At 34.8% G+C, this 13,702-nt stretch overlaps 2 protein-coding genes across 3 annotated transcripts; both read right to left on the bottom strand.

Moving 5' to 3' along the window:
* Positions 1-248: 248 nt before the first annotated feature.
* Positions 249-4,914, bottom strand: LOC132699622 (uncharacterized). 2 transcript variants are annotated; one of them, XM_060666440.1, is made up of 4 exons: positions 4,758-4,914; positions 3,920-4,156; positions 1,857-2,530; positions 249-744 (listed from the first exon to the last, which is right to left on the bottom strand). In XM_060666440.1, exons 1-4 carry the CDS (start codon positions 4,869-4,871, stop codon positions 489-491), a joined length of 1,281 nt encoding a protein of 426 aa, XP_060522423.1. In that variant the 5' UTR covers positions 4,872-4,914; the 3' UTR covers positions 249-488. The 2 variants fall into 2 exon arrangements, with proteins under 2 accessions (XP_060522423.1, XP_060522424.1); XM_060666441.1 differs by lacking the exon at positions 3,920-4,156.
* Positions 4,915-7,037: 2,123 nt separating this feature from the next.
* On the bottom strand, positions 7,038-11,549 carry LOC132700077 (uncharacterized). The gene is made up of 5 exons (XM_060667195.1): positions 11,175-11,549; positions 10,838-11,098; positions 8,813-10,782; positions 7,390-8,235; positions 7,038-7,256 (listed from the first exon to the last, which is right to left on the bottom strand). Exons 1-5 carry the CDS (start codon positions 11,289-11,291, stop codon positions 7,049-7,051), a joined length of 3,402 nt encoding a protein of 1,133 aa, XP_060523178.1. The 5' UTR covers positions 11,292-11,549; the 3' UTR covers positions 7,038-7,048.
* Positions 11,550-13,702: the final 2,153 nt, after the last annotated feature.

Raw genomic sequence — 13,702 nt, 5'->3', positions numbered from 1 at the left:
AATCAACGCGATATATAGATACTTTTCAATATTTAATTGGCCCTTTATATTATAGGGACCACACACCACAAAAACTAACAGAGCCACTAATAATAGTTTATTGTAGCTTAGTCAAAGGTTCAATGGTAACATTATGGAATATTTCCAACTGGCCAAGTTTGATTACTGTTAGCACCGCCACCGTTGGAAAATAAATTTGCGAATCAAAAAAAAATCAAACCGAAAAATAATTATTTAATAAGGCGATAAATACATCATTAACAATAAACAACTTACAATTAATCCGAAATGTTCAAATTAACATTTAACAAAAGCTGGTTTTCAAAGCTAAAAGTAAAAATAAATAATGATTTATATTGATCTTTTTATTCATGGTATTTAAAGACGTCAAACTTCCGGTAATTAATTTAGTCGACCAAATCCTTATCGCAGTGCAGTCGTTTGTTGGTTTTATGTTGAATTTGAAAAACGTCAAACGAGAAGGAAGCCTATATTTTGTGACTCATGTGACGGTCGACAATGTGACTTATTAAAAGCGGTTTCTGCGGATATGCGTTGCAACAATAGGGACACACGAAAAACTTGTTGGCGACGCTACCGGGTGCATTTTGTGGTGCAGCTCGGTAGCTGAATAAGCTTTCGAACAACTGCTGCGCGCTGTGCACCCGTAGGTGGTGGAGGAGACTACACTTGTGTTCATACCACGCGAGACAGACGTGACAGCACCAGAGCTTATTACCATGCCTAAAATGGTTAAAAATTTGGTGACCCTCAAAACATAAGTGCTGGCGCCGACGTTGAGAACGTTTAATACAAGTTTTACCTCCTAAGACTAAAAGTTCGTGAGAGTTTCATTCACCAATTAGAAAAACAATTCATATACGATTTGGACCAACTAAAGTTTTAATGCATAGTTCTTGTATTAAATTTTGCAGCGAATTTGCAAACTAAAAGTTACTAAATGGGAAACAATTTGCCTGTTTGACTAACCTTTCGGCACTTCCCTATCTACATTTTAATTTTTACTTTTTTGTGATTTTAACAGTTTTCGGCGACCATTTTGTTGAATTGTTTTGTATTAATGCGTATCGATCAGACGTTGTGATATGTCAAGAGAAGTATTGGAGATCACGACTATCGCCCCAGAATAGAAAGTTGTTTGTATATTCTGTGGCATAATGAAAAATGAGTTTTCTATGTCACGATCGAAAAGTTCTTTGGTCCGGACTACATTTCGATTTACAAACTCGTCCTATATTAAACATCAATTACCACAATAAGCTGAAAGTTTGCCCGACACGTCTATCTTATTCCACATTTTAAGTTTATATTTTCGTTTTTAATAAGATACTCGGATGTTGATATAAAAATCAGAAGGGAGACATGAAATTTTTTTTGAGATTATAGAGGTTATACTTCCGTGTTTAATAAGATACTCTGATAATGATACCAAAATGAGAAGGGGGAGACATGGAAATGTTTTGAGATTATAGAGGTACTCTAACTCGTTTTTCCTGTGTTGATACTTACAAAATAGTAATTGCATAGTACACTATTGATAAAGAATCTGAAACGAATCAAAAACTGAAACAAAATATAGTCGACGCTACGTCATCACTTAGTGCATGGCCCAAAGTTTATATCGCTGCATTGCATTTGCCAGAATTGCCAATTGCGAAACAGACTTAAGGCAAAATTCTCGCAAGACATAACCCCATAAGGTGGTCCAGTGTGTTATAAAAGAGGGCTTCCGTAGAAATTTTCGGGGAATTACGTGAAACGTCAGCAATGACTTATATGTACCACGCTTCGGCATATAATGCTAGGAAAAAAATTGGCCCAATCCAATTACTTACCATCCTTGGTCAGCCGCTTGCTTGTTGTGTTTAACCACTGATAAATCTAGAGGATTCGCATAGTCTGCACGATCAAAGCAACACGCAGACCCACTCTTCTTGGGTCTTGGATAACAAGTCTTGCAAACTGCATTCGGCGTTTTTTCGCTCGGGACACTGCTCGGGGTCCAATTTCTCACATTTCCGGCCTCTATTTGAAACGCCGGTATATGGTGCTCGATATCCTGTAATTTCGGGCCGTCCCAAATTCCAACATCGGGAATTAAAAGTTGCGTGTCGGTCACGTCAATTTTGTCTTCGAAAAAATGGTCGCTGCCTTCGTCGGTTGTAAACGCGTTCGTCTCATTTTTTCTGATCTCGACTTCGTCGAAAATGTCGTCGTCCTCGTCCGCCAATCTATCACTCGAACAAGAAGATGACTTGGAAACCAGATCGATGCACACAAGCTCGTCCTTATCCTTGTCTTCCCCGGTTAGGTCAATCAGGGCGCACATATTGTCCAATCCGAGTTTTTTGGATACACTTCGGAGCTGATTGTTCGTCAACTGCATCACATTATTTTCGCGACGGTAGCTGTTCAACGTCTCCTCCACTTTGAAGCATTTAATTTTAAAATCGTAAATATTTTTCGCGTTCGTCCAGCAGCCGTGACAAATGACGTCGCTTTGAAATCTCTGCAAAGGGAAAATCAAATGGACGCACATGGAATATGGACGAAATCTCGGTCAAAAATCCAGCGCCAATAATTCGAACCCAGGACACATGACACACCACCAATCAATTAAAAAGTTTCAATTCTTGTTTCTGTGGTATATAATATTTAATATTCATATCAATTCGGCTTCGATACTAAACATATATATATATATATATATATATATATATATATATATATATATATATATATATATATATATATATATATATATATATATATATATATATATATATATATATATATATATATATATATATATATATATATATATATATATATATATATATATATATATATATATATATATATATATATATATATATATATATATATATATATATATATATATGTGCTTCTTTGTGTTTATTATGATTCCACGTTCCATTCTAAAAGCCTTATTGGACGCATTTCCGAAATCTGTAATTGAAATGAAATTGCTTTTGATTTCTTATACTGGATATATTCCTTTCATAACAAACAGCTGCTTCGGAAGTGCTAAATGAGTTTAAGTAACTCTTCTGCGTACAACGCCGCTACATTTGACACACCGTAGTATACGGTAGAGGCGCTGAAAAAAACTGTATCGTTAAAGAAATCTTTATCGCTACTAACATATGTACTTTTTTCAAAACTTCTTGACAGTTTCAGTCAAGCTTTGAAGAAGACAACAGCCAACGCCAACTGGATCACTGGATAAGGTTTGCAAACTATCAGGTCGATATATCCAAATTTTTAACGCCTAGTTGTATTGAGCGTATTGATATCGCTTTTACTATAAAATTCAGGCTTTGGTCTATCGACTAGCAAACCCAAATCTATTAAAAGTTAATCCTGAATTATTTATTAATTTTTCGCTACTTTTTCTAGTTTTTTTAAGTTTATTTCTTAGTCAATTTGACTAAATGATATTTCATAAGTACCACAAAATGAAATAATTATTGATGAATCTATATCCACATCATAAAAAAATTACTATATCATCGCTAATACAAATCATTTGGGTAAAGTGGCAAATAACGAATACTCACAAAATCCACCATTTTGATTTTTTTGAGGTTTCATTTTCTGCAAATATTAATTATAAAAAATAAGTAGAGAAAACGCCGACTTTTTTATAGTAACACATTTTTTGGGTCTCTTGAGATTCATTGAATAAAAGTATTAAAGTGGTTTTAAAAGAAATGTTGAACTGAACTTTGAGCTTGTACGTTATTATAGCCAGGTAACCAGGTAATCAGGTGCTAATGGAAACTCACAAGTTGCCATGTTTGAATTTTGGCCTGGATTTTTTCCGAAATTCGTCTCCGAGGCGCTACCCATGACGTCAAAGAAATTATACACTCACTGTGGTTGTCAGGACAGTTTCAATTACGTCCGTCATCGTTGTGATCAAGTCGGCGTCGAGATTATGCATATTGACATCGTCTTTCGATTGTAATTTCGCGCACAAACCACATACTGGTCCGTTCTTGGACAACGACGCATTTGATTTTCGTGACGCTTTCATCTTAAATTTTTTCGCGTCCATAACCGCCGCGAAACATTCGTCGCATAAAGCGATTGATTCGGTCATGTCTAATTTCTGAAAGATTGTAAAAACTTTCGAAAAGTGTAAAGTATGATTGACTGGATTTTTTTGTGGTATCTGGCACTCACGTTCAAAATTTGAATTTTTGTATGGTAATTATTATATAACGACCAGTTACATTGAGGGCTGATGCTGATAACAGAGAACTTGTAACAACAAAAAATATATCCCATTCGATTTTCAACTAGCGTATGCGCGCGTCACTTCATGTGTCGCATCCAATATGGCGACTGACAGCACCGAATATCAATTCGGTGGCTTTCGCTTTGGTCGTGGCATTTCTTGCAAAATATTCGGGAAACAATGAGTCAAGTGTGCAGACATCGCGAAGGCTGCCGGTTAGTGTGTTAATTTTATGTACACGAACGAAAAATCATTCGCTGCTGTGTAAGAAGGTCATAGCCGCCTGATGTGCCACTTTATTACGTTTATTTTGTACCCATTCGTATATAGTGGTTATCGTCTTAGTATCCATATAACAGGTAAGTCAATCTATTTTTAATTTATCTAGCAACCGTAAGAGTTTTGTTTCAAAAATACGTATTTTGAATCTTTCCGTAACGTGGGAGAATCCCAATATTTTTACCATACTTACGATTCCCGGAAACACCTTTAACAGAACTTGGCGATATTGACGTTTACGCGCATTTAAGTTCTGGTTCGAGCATTCTCGCAAGCACAATCTGCACGGTTCTTCACACGAAGACATCGTTCTGTTGATACGCTGCTCGTAAGGCCAATAGTTCTCTAAACATCACCAATATTTAAATATCTAAACACAGGCGGTCGCACTTCTAGCGTGCGATAAAAACGCCTGTTTGGTACAAAAAATTGCTTTGTCGGCGAGTGCCGTTTTTACAACAACCTGTTAGGAAAAAAATGCTTTGAATGCTTAAATGATGAGACTGAAATTTAATACTAACACGAAGTTGGCTGTGGGGATCATATGCCTCCCGTCCTTTAACATGAAATAAAATAATAAATAGGTAATTTCAAGAGTACGTACTTTTTGAGATTGAAAACAGTTTCGTTGGCAAAAATTAATGGTGACTTTGTAAGAACTTGTAATTGTAATCTCGGGGGATTGGTATGTCTGTTTTTATTTCGTTTAGTTGTTTGCTGGAAATTATTATTTCATACCTTTTTTCAATTGAAGAGACTCTAAATTAATTATATTATATGATGATATATAAATAAACTATAAACATAAATAAATCAATAAACGTAATGGACGAATCAATAGGGAGATTTTAAAATCCATGTCGATCATTTATGTTTGGGAAACAGGCCAAACTCTTTTTCTGATGATTCTGAAGATGTTTAAAATAATTTATAAGCAACCATTTGCGTATAATAAAAAATGTAAAATATTTTTTAAATCTATATATTTTTTTGTAAAGAGAAGGTACAGAAATCAAAAAAACCTTTTTTGTAAGTTTATTTTTGTATACATTCAATAGCCAAATTAAAAAAGATCTTATCACCTTTGTCTTTGGTATATTAAAATGCCTCTTTTTATTTTCCATTGTTCTAATTTAATAAATAAAATTTAATAAATAGATGCCAAATCTTTTGTTTAAAACAATTAACTACGGGTTAATTGTGTGTTTAGTCTAGGGCTCCAAAAAATGTAACTCTAGGAAATTTATAAAGGAACCAAATAAAGAGCAGTTTGTATTTTGGTTATGATAACGTCACATACATAACAGATAGGTTCTTAATTGCCGGGAATATCGATGAGGAGCAGTTGGTTTACACAAATGGGAAATTTTGCCTTCTTTCTGGTCCACGTTTTATGCATTTTTGTCGTGTTGGCTTTGCAATATTGGAATATGATTTTTTGCTTCATTAAAAACATCTGCGGTACCTCTGGCTTTATAAAGAGTGTTTCGAATTATAATGGAGAATTTTTAACAGCGTGTTGAGTAGATAAAAATAAATAAAAAGTTCATATAAACTTATTTATAATTTTGTAGCCCTCAACTAAGAAATATTATACACAATAAGTACAAATTTGACACTAAAAAACAAACTTCGTTTTAAATCTCGTAGTACATGCATAGTAATGTCTCGAACACCTCTTAAGGCTGTGCATTCATTTAATATATAATACAAGTGCTACTGAAGAAAATTGCTCTTTTTCTGCAAGTTTCTGTTAGTCAATTCAAATTTGATAAAAAAAAACAAACAAACCTATTCATTCTTTTCACCTTCTGACATGATGGTTGCATTATTATGTTGAAATTGGTCTACATCTGATGCTTTTTTTCATGCCATCGCTGTGGGTTGCTAAATATATTTCGTGGCAATTGGTCTGGGTTTTAAGAAAAGGCGCTATTAAATTTGCAAAAATTGTATATTGGTTGAAACATTAGTAAATAAGTGTAGACTTAACAATACATTTGTTTAGCAAACTCTTACATTAATATTGTAAACAGTAATTTAATATAAAAATATATATTTTTGAAACTGGCGTGGGTGGTTCTGTTGGGAATTTGGCAATTCTCAATAAACAATCATTTGCTATTATTGACTCAAACTGAAAAAAAAACTGTTTTTTTTTTATAAACACACTCAGACAAGTTAGACGTAAAGTAAAGAAGTTGGACAGTATACATTAGTAGACCACTGGAGATAATATCAAAAGCTGTTAAAGGCACTATATCACGAATAGGGAAGACGCCATTTTTCCGCAACACAATCACTATAGGCACAATTACAAATCTCCCTTCTAGATACTAAAAGATATCTTCAAAAAGGCACTATATTGCTTTCACTTTCTGTCACCTTACAATACTTTCAAAAACGTAGTTTCTACTTAATTGCTATTGAAACTGATGCCCAAATGAAAGTAATATCAAAAGGACTCTATCAAAAGGACTCTTCTCAATTCCTGTGCAGTTTGAGGTGATGTATGAAATGCCGCCTGCTCGTCGATTTGTGCGTGCACTTGGCACACTCAAAATAGTCAGTTCTGGAAGGATAGTGGACCTCAGACAGATGCTTGATCCACAAACTCCAATTACATTTAATTTGGTAGGAGCATAACGGACACTGGATGGATTTCTTGGTGTAGGTATCGGACTCCAACAAACTAAAAACAGAAGTCATAAATTGTATAATTTTTTGAATATGAACAGGCCCCCCCTTTTTGAGCAGATTAATGCCAAAATACACCTCCATCAAAACCACCCAACACAACCATCATTTCTGAAAAGTGCACTTACATGACATCGGAACAATTCTCTTCTTTCGTGAGCGCCATCGAATTCAAACTGATCGCCTGTTGGGTGCAGTGCACGTTCTGAGTGTGAATCCTCAGGTGTTCCTTCCGCTTGGCCTTGTAGGGACAGTGCAGGCACTGAAATTTCAACACTTTCTCTGGACGCTGGTGTTGCAGCATGTGAGTGACCAAGTGCGATTTCCTCTTCGCCTTGTAATGGCATTCACTGCATTCAAACTTGTAGGAACCTTCGTGGACCAGCATGTGCGACACCAGGTGGGTCCTCTTCTTGCACGTGAGCGAACAGTACTCGCACTTGTACCTGTAGATTTTTCCCTTTGATTGGTCGTGCAACTGCATGTGATCTTTTATCGACGTTATATAATAACACTTGTCGCACTTGTACACTTTTTCGGTACTCTTGTGCGCGCGGCAATGCGCGACATACTGTTCCTGTCTAGCCGTTACGTAAGGGCATTCGGGGCAGGTATACTCGAAACCCAGGTCGATTTTGCCGGTTTTCGAATTCTCGCGTTTAACGAGGGAACCACGCTCGTCCTCGTCCTTTAGGCACGTGTGATTTTTTAATGCGGTTCGGTCAGTGGTGTTAAAATCACAATTCGGACACTGCAACGCTTTGCTGGACGTGTGGACGGCCATGTGCCTCAGAAAGTTGCGCTTTATTTTCGTGGAGTAGAGACATTTCGGACAATCCAAGCTTTTGGCGTTGTCGTCGTGGAGTTTCATGTGTCGCGTAAGGTGCTGTTTGTATTTCGTTTTGAAAGGGCAGACGTCGCAGTGCCACCCGTTAGTGCCTTCAGTGTCTTGATTATTATTCCGACTCCGAATTCTATTTGTAAAAAAAAACAGTAGGAATATCATATTTACATCAATAATTTTTTTTGTTATCCCTATAGTTTTGACAGATTTAATTATACAAAAAAGAACCATAGTATAAATCAAAATCGTTGAAATATGCGTTTGTAAAATAAACAAATTTATCTTGTAACTTTAATAAAATCGTTAGTCGTAATAAAATAATTTTCTGATCGATGCTAAAGTAGTCTGAGAGGCTTAGACCATCTCTTTAATATATTTGCAATGGTGATACTTCCTGTAAAATGTTATAATTATAGTTGGGAAACTGTACATATTAGGATGTTGCACTTTACCCTGCTTAGGCTTGGACGGCAACACAACATTACAATCTCACATTCGGATTTAAATTCTGAAAGTCGGGACAGAGAATAAAATAATAAATAGATGTTTGTTATCAATTTAAATGCCCACAATATTTTTATACTGTTCCGAATGATGGGTTTTTAATATATCAAAAAATAATAATAAAGTTGATGATTATTTTGGCAAAACGTTTTTTTTTCGTTAATGGCGATAGTTATTGTATTGTATTGTTTTAATTTACTTACTCCTTAATTTTCAATGAACTAGTTTTCATCGTGGCAATCTTTTGGTTCCGATGCACGATGTTTTCGTTATTGCATTCGTATTCGTATTTGTGATTATCGATGCTCTTTTTCCCCGGATCGCATTGTTCCGCACTTCTCTCATTGTTTGTCGCTTCGTATTTTATCTGTTCACTGTTCTGGTCTGTTATATCGCTCTCTTCATTTTTCTTTGGAGGGTCGGTTTTTGTAGGAACCGTTTCCGCGCTTTTTTGGTCCGAGAATTCAATGTTCATGGTGACGGTTGCCCCCGAAAAATTTGTCCTGGTCGTTCCATTAATCGTGATAACGTTTGTGATGTTCACTTGACCATTATCATTACTCGCCGCTTGGTCATTTTCTTCTTTTGTGCTTACTGTGCTTTGACAATTAATTTGCTCAGACACCACTGATTTGCAATTATTGCTCTTATTTTCTTGCAAGACTATATCCATGGTCTGCTTTTTATTATCAGGTTTTAAGGACACTACTTCCATTTCTTTTAAGTTACAGCTATCATTTAATGGCCCATTGCATTTTGGAATTATGGTAGTTAGAGCAGGTGAGGCTAAAGTGTGTTCAACACCCTTAGGCTGAGCTGTTTCAACTGTTGCACATATTTGATTACTTTCTATGACAGTCTTCTGAGTACTCTCCTGACATTCAGTCTCACATATTTTACCATTGTGTTTGGTAAAATTTTTTATTTCTTTCCTGTCATTGTTAGAGGTATGCCTTTCTATTTGTGTCGAAATTATCAGCGGCGAAGGAACGAGGGGCGCAATTTTATTTTGAGCATTTTCTTTAATATTTTTCTGGCCATCAATGTCAGTTTTATGTTTCAAATCTCTTCTAATGGAATTAAACAATTTTAAGTTTTGGTTCCATTTTTTTGAGCTCTGCACAGTGTTACTATATTGATTGCTCACATGGGTTAATTTTTGTTGACCACCGGTGCCGCTGGATTTTCTCTGAAAAACGCTGACTTCCCCATACTTATCTAAATTAAATAAAGTCCTTTCAAGCAATGGACAGTTTACTTGGGATGTATTGGCAGTTATCTGGTCTTCCATTTTACTGTTTTTAGGTGCAATTTGGTGTTTTGGGGTGGAGGTATTAATATTAAGTTGCATAGTTTCATTTAACTGTGATTCGCCAGCTTGATGGAGCTGTCTGTCCATGTCGTCGATACATATTGAGTTTTCTTGGGGCCAAATTGAATCCAAAAAGTCTTGCAGGTCTTGTATATAAGCATAGTGTTCAGTATTAAAACTTGCAAAATCCATGGAAAATTCATCATCTGAATTTAGTGAGTTTGAAAACTCCAGTATTAAGTCGTTTATATCAATCACGTCATTGGTTTCGGTTTCATTGCAACACTCTTCTCTTTCATAAATTTCCTCAAAAATTTCTTCTTTTATTTCTGGCAATTGATTTTCAAATATAAAATTACCATCAACCCTATCGCTATAACGAAGTTCATTTCCCTTAAAAATTGTACAAACTGAAAGTACTTTACTAGGAGGTTCGTCCTTTGCAGTGGCTTCTTTTAGATTGTTGCCACCACTGGTGAAATTGGCCTGATCTATGGGCTTTATAAGTTTGTCTATGAAACTTGCACCATTTTTAAAAAACCTTATTAAGCTAGGCCCTTCAAAAATTCGTTTCTCAATTTGGAGTAGGTCTATGTGTCTTGTCTTTTGGCGAAATACTGCAATTTTTTCCTTCACTACTCCAATGACCCTATTATTTTCAAAATACTTTTTAACATGGCTCATATAACATTTACTAATATTGATCACTTCCTGGTCTTTCAAAACATCTACTTTATTGTTTATACAGTAGTACTTTAAAAGTTTCTCTACTATCCAGCATCGCTTCTTAAACAAATACATCGCGCGGACAATTTGCCAACAATTGTTACAGATTACAGGCTTTTTGTACAAATGGAAATTCTAAAAAGAAAACATTCTTTAGCGCGTTCATTTGTAGACAAAAACAGTTACTTACAATCTCTGCTACGGCAACTTCTATTATGTTTCTGATTTCTGTAAAAGGTAAAGGCTGATCACAATTATAGAGTGCTATAAATTTTTTGGCGCCCAATTTAAAACATAATCTACAAGTTTTTTCTTGAATTCTCCTGGCCAACTTAATATTCTCAATAATTTTGTGTTCATTGGAAATTACAGTTCCCTTAATGTGGTAAGCAAATTTGACATACTTGAAACATTCCGGACAAACTTTCGGACTCTCTGTCACTTGTATATCCTGAAAAAAATAGTTTGTATTGTATTATTGTACATATACAACAGTATAAGACACTTTTATTAGTAATTAAACTTACCAATCCTGTAAGCACTCCTTTCAACATCCAATGTAACTTTGTGTTGTCGCCCAAATTGTTTGGAGGTCCCGAAAAATCGTGTAGGCACAAACGGCAAATATGTTCAGGCAAGTTCATTTTTGGGAAATCGCTAAAGTACCTTGATGTAAACAGAAATTTACACCATATATTATTGACTTTAGCTGTATGCAATTAGAACTATTTTTCGACCTAAGGATGTGATAAATTTAGTTGTTCAAAACTTAAATTAAAAAAATAACTGAAGTGGCAAAATAAATGTTATAAATAAAACATAACTCTGTGATAAAAACAAAAATCTTTTACTGGATCTTTTACATTTTTTACGCGTTTCCTAAAGTCATTAGTCATAACGTCGTTCACAGTTGTTAACGTAACCCTAGAACAATTCAATTCAATTCAATGATGCGTTTCACAGATAGCTGTTGGGCACGACTACCAGGATCATTCGCCCATTGCCGACTTCCGTCGAGGATTCTCGGATCTTCTCCAGGAAGGAGACAGAATTTTGAAGTTCTAAATGTCGAGGATTTTTTGTATCTTCTCTGGCGAAGAAGACTGATTTTTGAAGTTCCAAATGTCGAGGATTGTCAGATCTTCTCCAGCGAAGGAGACTAAACTTTAAAGTTCCAAATGTCGAGGATTTTCGGATCTTCTCCAGCGAAGGAGACTAATCTCAGAAGTTCTAAATGTCGATTTTTCCGATTTTCCCCCCAAGTCTGCGCTTTAAAATATCAATCTTTGCTTTAATATCTAGTAGAATGTAGCTGTTGGAAGCTTCAACCGCACTGCATCCGAAGCTCTGCAGGGCACTTTTGGAATCGGAGACAATTACTGCCTGTTTAATATTATACTCTAATATAAGATCTAGGGCGTAACTAATAGCTACCATTTCTGCCGAGCAAATACAAAACGCGCTATCCAACCCATGCCCGACCCTAACATTGAGAAACGGAATAAATACTCCAAAGCCAACTCTATCATCTGGTCCCTTAGAGGCATCGGTAAATATAAATGTCTCTTCCCGTGGGAGTAAAAAAGATTCATTAATCATGACTATATCCGGACCAAAGTCACGAATAAGTCTAATAATACTATCACGATTACTTCTAATACCGCAAGTGTTCCAGTGAATAATTGAGAAATTACTAATTTTAACAGAGAGATTTGACTGTCGATCTGGGAACATTAATAAATTAAAAACCCTAGAACAAAAGAACATTCTCCTTTGCTTTTTGGATGTTGGGCATAGCAACACAGGACGCTGGCCCGTTAGTGACATACGCTAGAGATATAGTGGCCCTGCCTAATATTGATAATCAGGACCTTATGAAGTAACTATAGAAAGGGTCCATTCAAAATGCACATGCGCGATATTTGAAATCTAATTTATTTAGTGTTTTATGTAGTAAAAAGGAGTTAAGGTGTGAAGAGAGTAATTCTGTGAATGAGAGTCCTATATAAACCACTTTTAAATCTTTTAAATTTACTTGAATACCTAGGTTTAATTTGAAACTATTAATTGCAGGTTATTTCATCAGTCAAATATATTTATTTATTTGTCTTCTATCATGTTCAGTCTAATCTGCATGTTCCTGACTAAAAAGTTGTTTCCAATTCGGGAATTATTCTTGGCAACCGACCCCAAACTGTAATTTTATTTCTACGAACGCTTTTATTTAAATGTGCAGGCCTCTGATAATTTCTGACTGTTTTAAATGAAAACTTATTAATTAAAAGTTTATTTTTTGATTAATCTGTGCTTGTAGTTTGTGAACAACAACAAGTCAGTAAGAATTGTGGTAATTTATAAAGAAAATAATTAAATTTTAACATTTTATTCTATATGTACTTATACAATTATACAATACATTTTTGACGGAAAATAATTTGAAAATAAATGTCAATAATGAATTGCCTAAGTTGATCTACACCATAATAATATATACTTAATAAATAATTTGTTTATACATTTATAGCTTACATTAAGGCGTAGCAGTAGTGTAAAAACAGATAAAATTTAATAAATAAAGGTATTTAGGGTTCAACAAGCATAACCTTTCAACAATTCGCTTTTTTATTTATTTGATTTGCAAAAATATAATAATGTAAAATTGTAAAAAAATCTTTAAATATGAATTAAACAGAAGGAAAAACAATATGGAGAAAAAGACACGTGCCTAGCAGCCATTATATTGCACAGATGAAAAGAAATTCGAGGCCATGGTTTAGTTGCTTGGTATTAAGTTGTACATATACAAAGTCAATTTAAGCCTATAAAAGCTTGTTCTTCACATCGAGATCAATTATAAAAAATAAATAAAATATATACAAAGTGTCCCAACAGGAAATACTTCAATTTATTAGAAAAAAAAAATCTACCTAACAGAAATAAAACTAATGTCATGTAAAATGTCATATGGCAAAGTCTCACCTTTTTCGAGATATTTAATGTGTGTTTTTATAAAACAATGATGTTTGCTGACCATAGAAATATTTGCATATTTTTC

The sequence above is a fragment of the Cylas formicarius genome, unplaced genomic scaffold (assembly GCF_029955315.1).
Source record: "Cylas formicarius isolate icCylForm1 unplaced genomic scaffold, icCylForm1.1 PGA_scaffold_3__17_contigs__length_32017465, whole genome shotgun sequence".
NCBI lineage: Eukaryota > Metazoa > Arthropoda > Insecta > Coleoptera > Brentidae > Cylas > Cylas formicarius.
Note: the sequence above shows the minus strand (reverse complement) of the source record. Positions and strands in the feature narration are given on the sequence as shown.

What these genes read in the sequence shown, in the direction of transcription:
- LOC132699622 (XM_060666440.1), bottom strand. Translation starts at nt 4,871, where the DNA reads ATGTCTTCGTGTGAAGAACCGTGCAGATTGTGCTTGCGAGAATGCTCG. An exon ending in TAAAGGTGTTTCCGGGAATC is followed by an intron (nt 4,157 to 4,757) that starts GTAAGTATGGTA and finishes ACAATCTTTCAG; the next exon opens with AAATTAGACATGACCGAATC. An exon ending in AAACTGTCCTGACAACCACA is followed by an intron (nt 2,531 to 3,919) that starts GTGAGTGTATAA and finishes TTCCCTTTGCAG; the next exon opens with AGATTTCAAAGCGACGTCAT.
- LOC132700077 (XM_060667195.1), bottom strand. Translation starts at nt 11,291, where the DNA reads ATGAACTTGCCTGAACATATTTGCCGTTTGTGCCTACACGATTTTTCG. An exon ending in AAGGAGTGCTTACAGGATTG is followed by an intron (nt 11,099 to 11,174) that starts GTAAGTTTAATT and finishes TATTTTTTTCAG; the next exon opens with GATATACAAGTGACAGAGAG. An exon ending in AAGTTGCCGTAGCAGAGATT is followed by an intron (nt 10,783 to 10,837) that starts GTAAGTAACTGT and finishes TTTTCTTTTTAG; the next exon opens with AATTTCCATTTGTACAAAAA.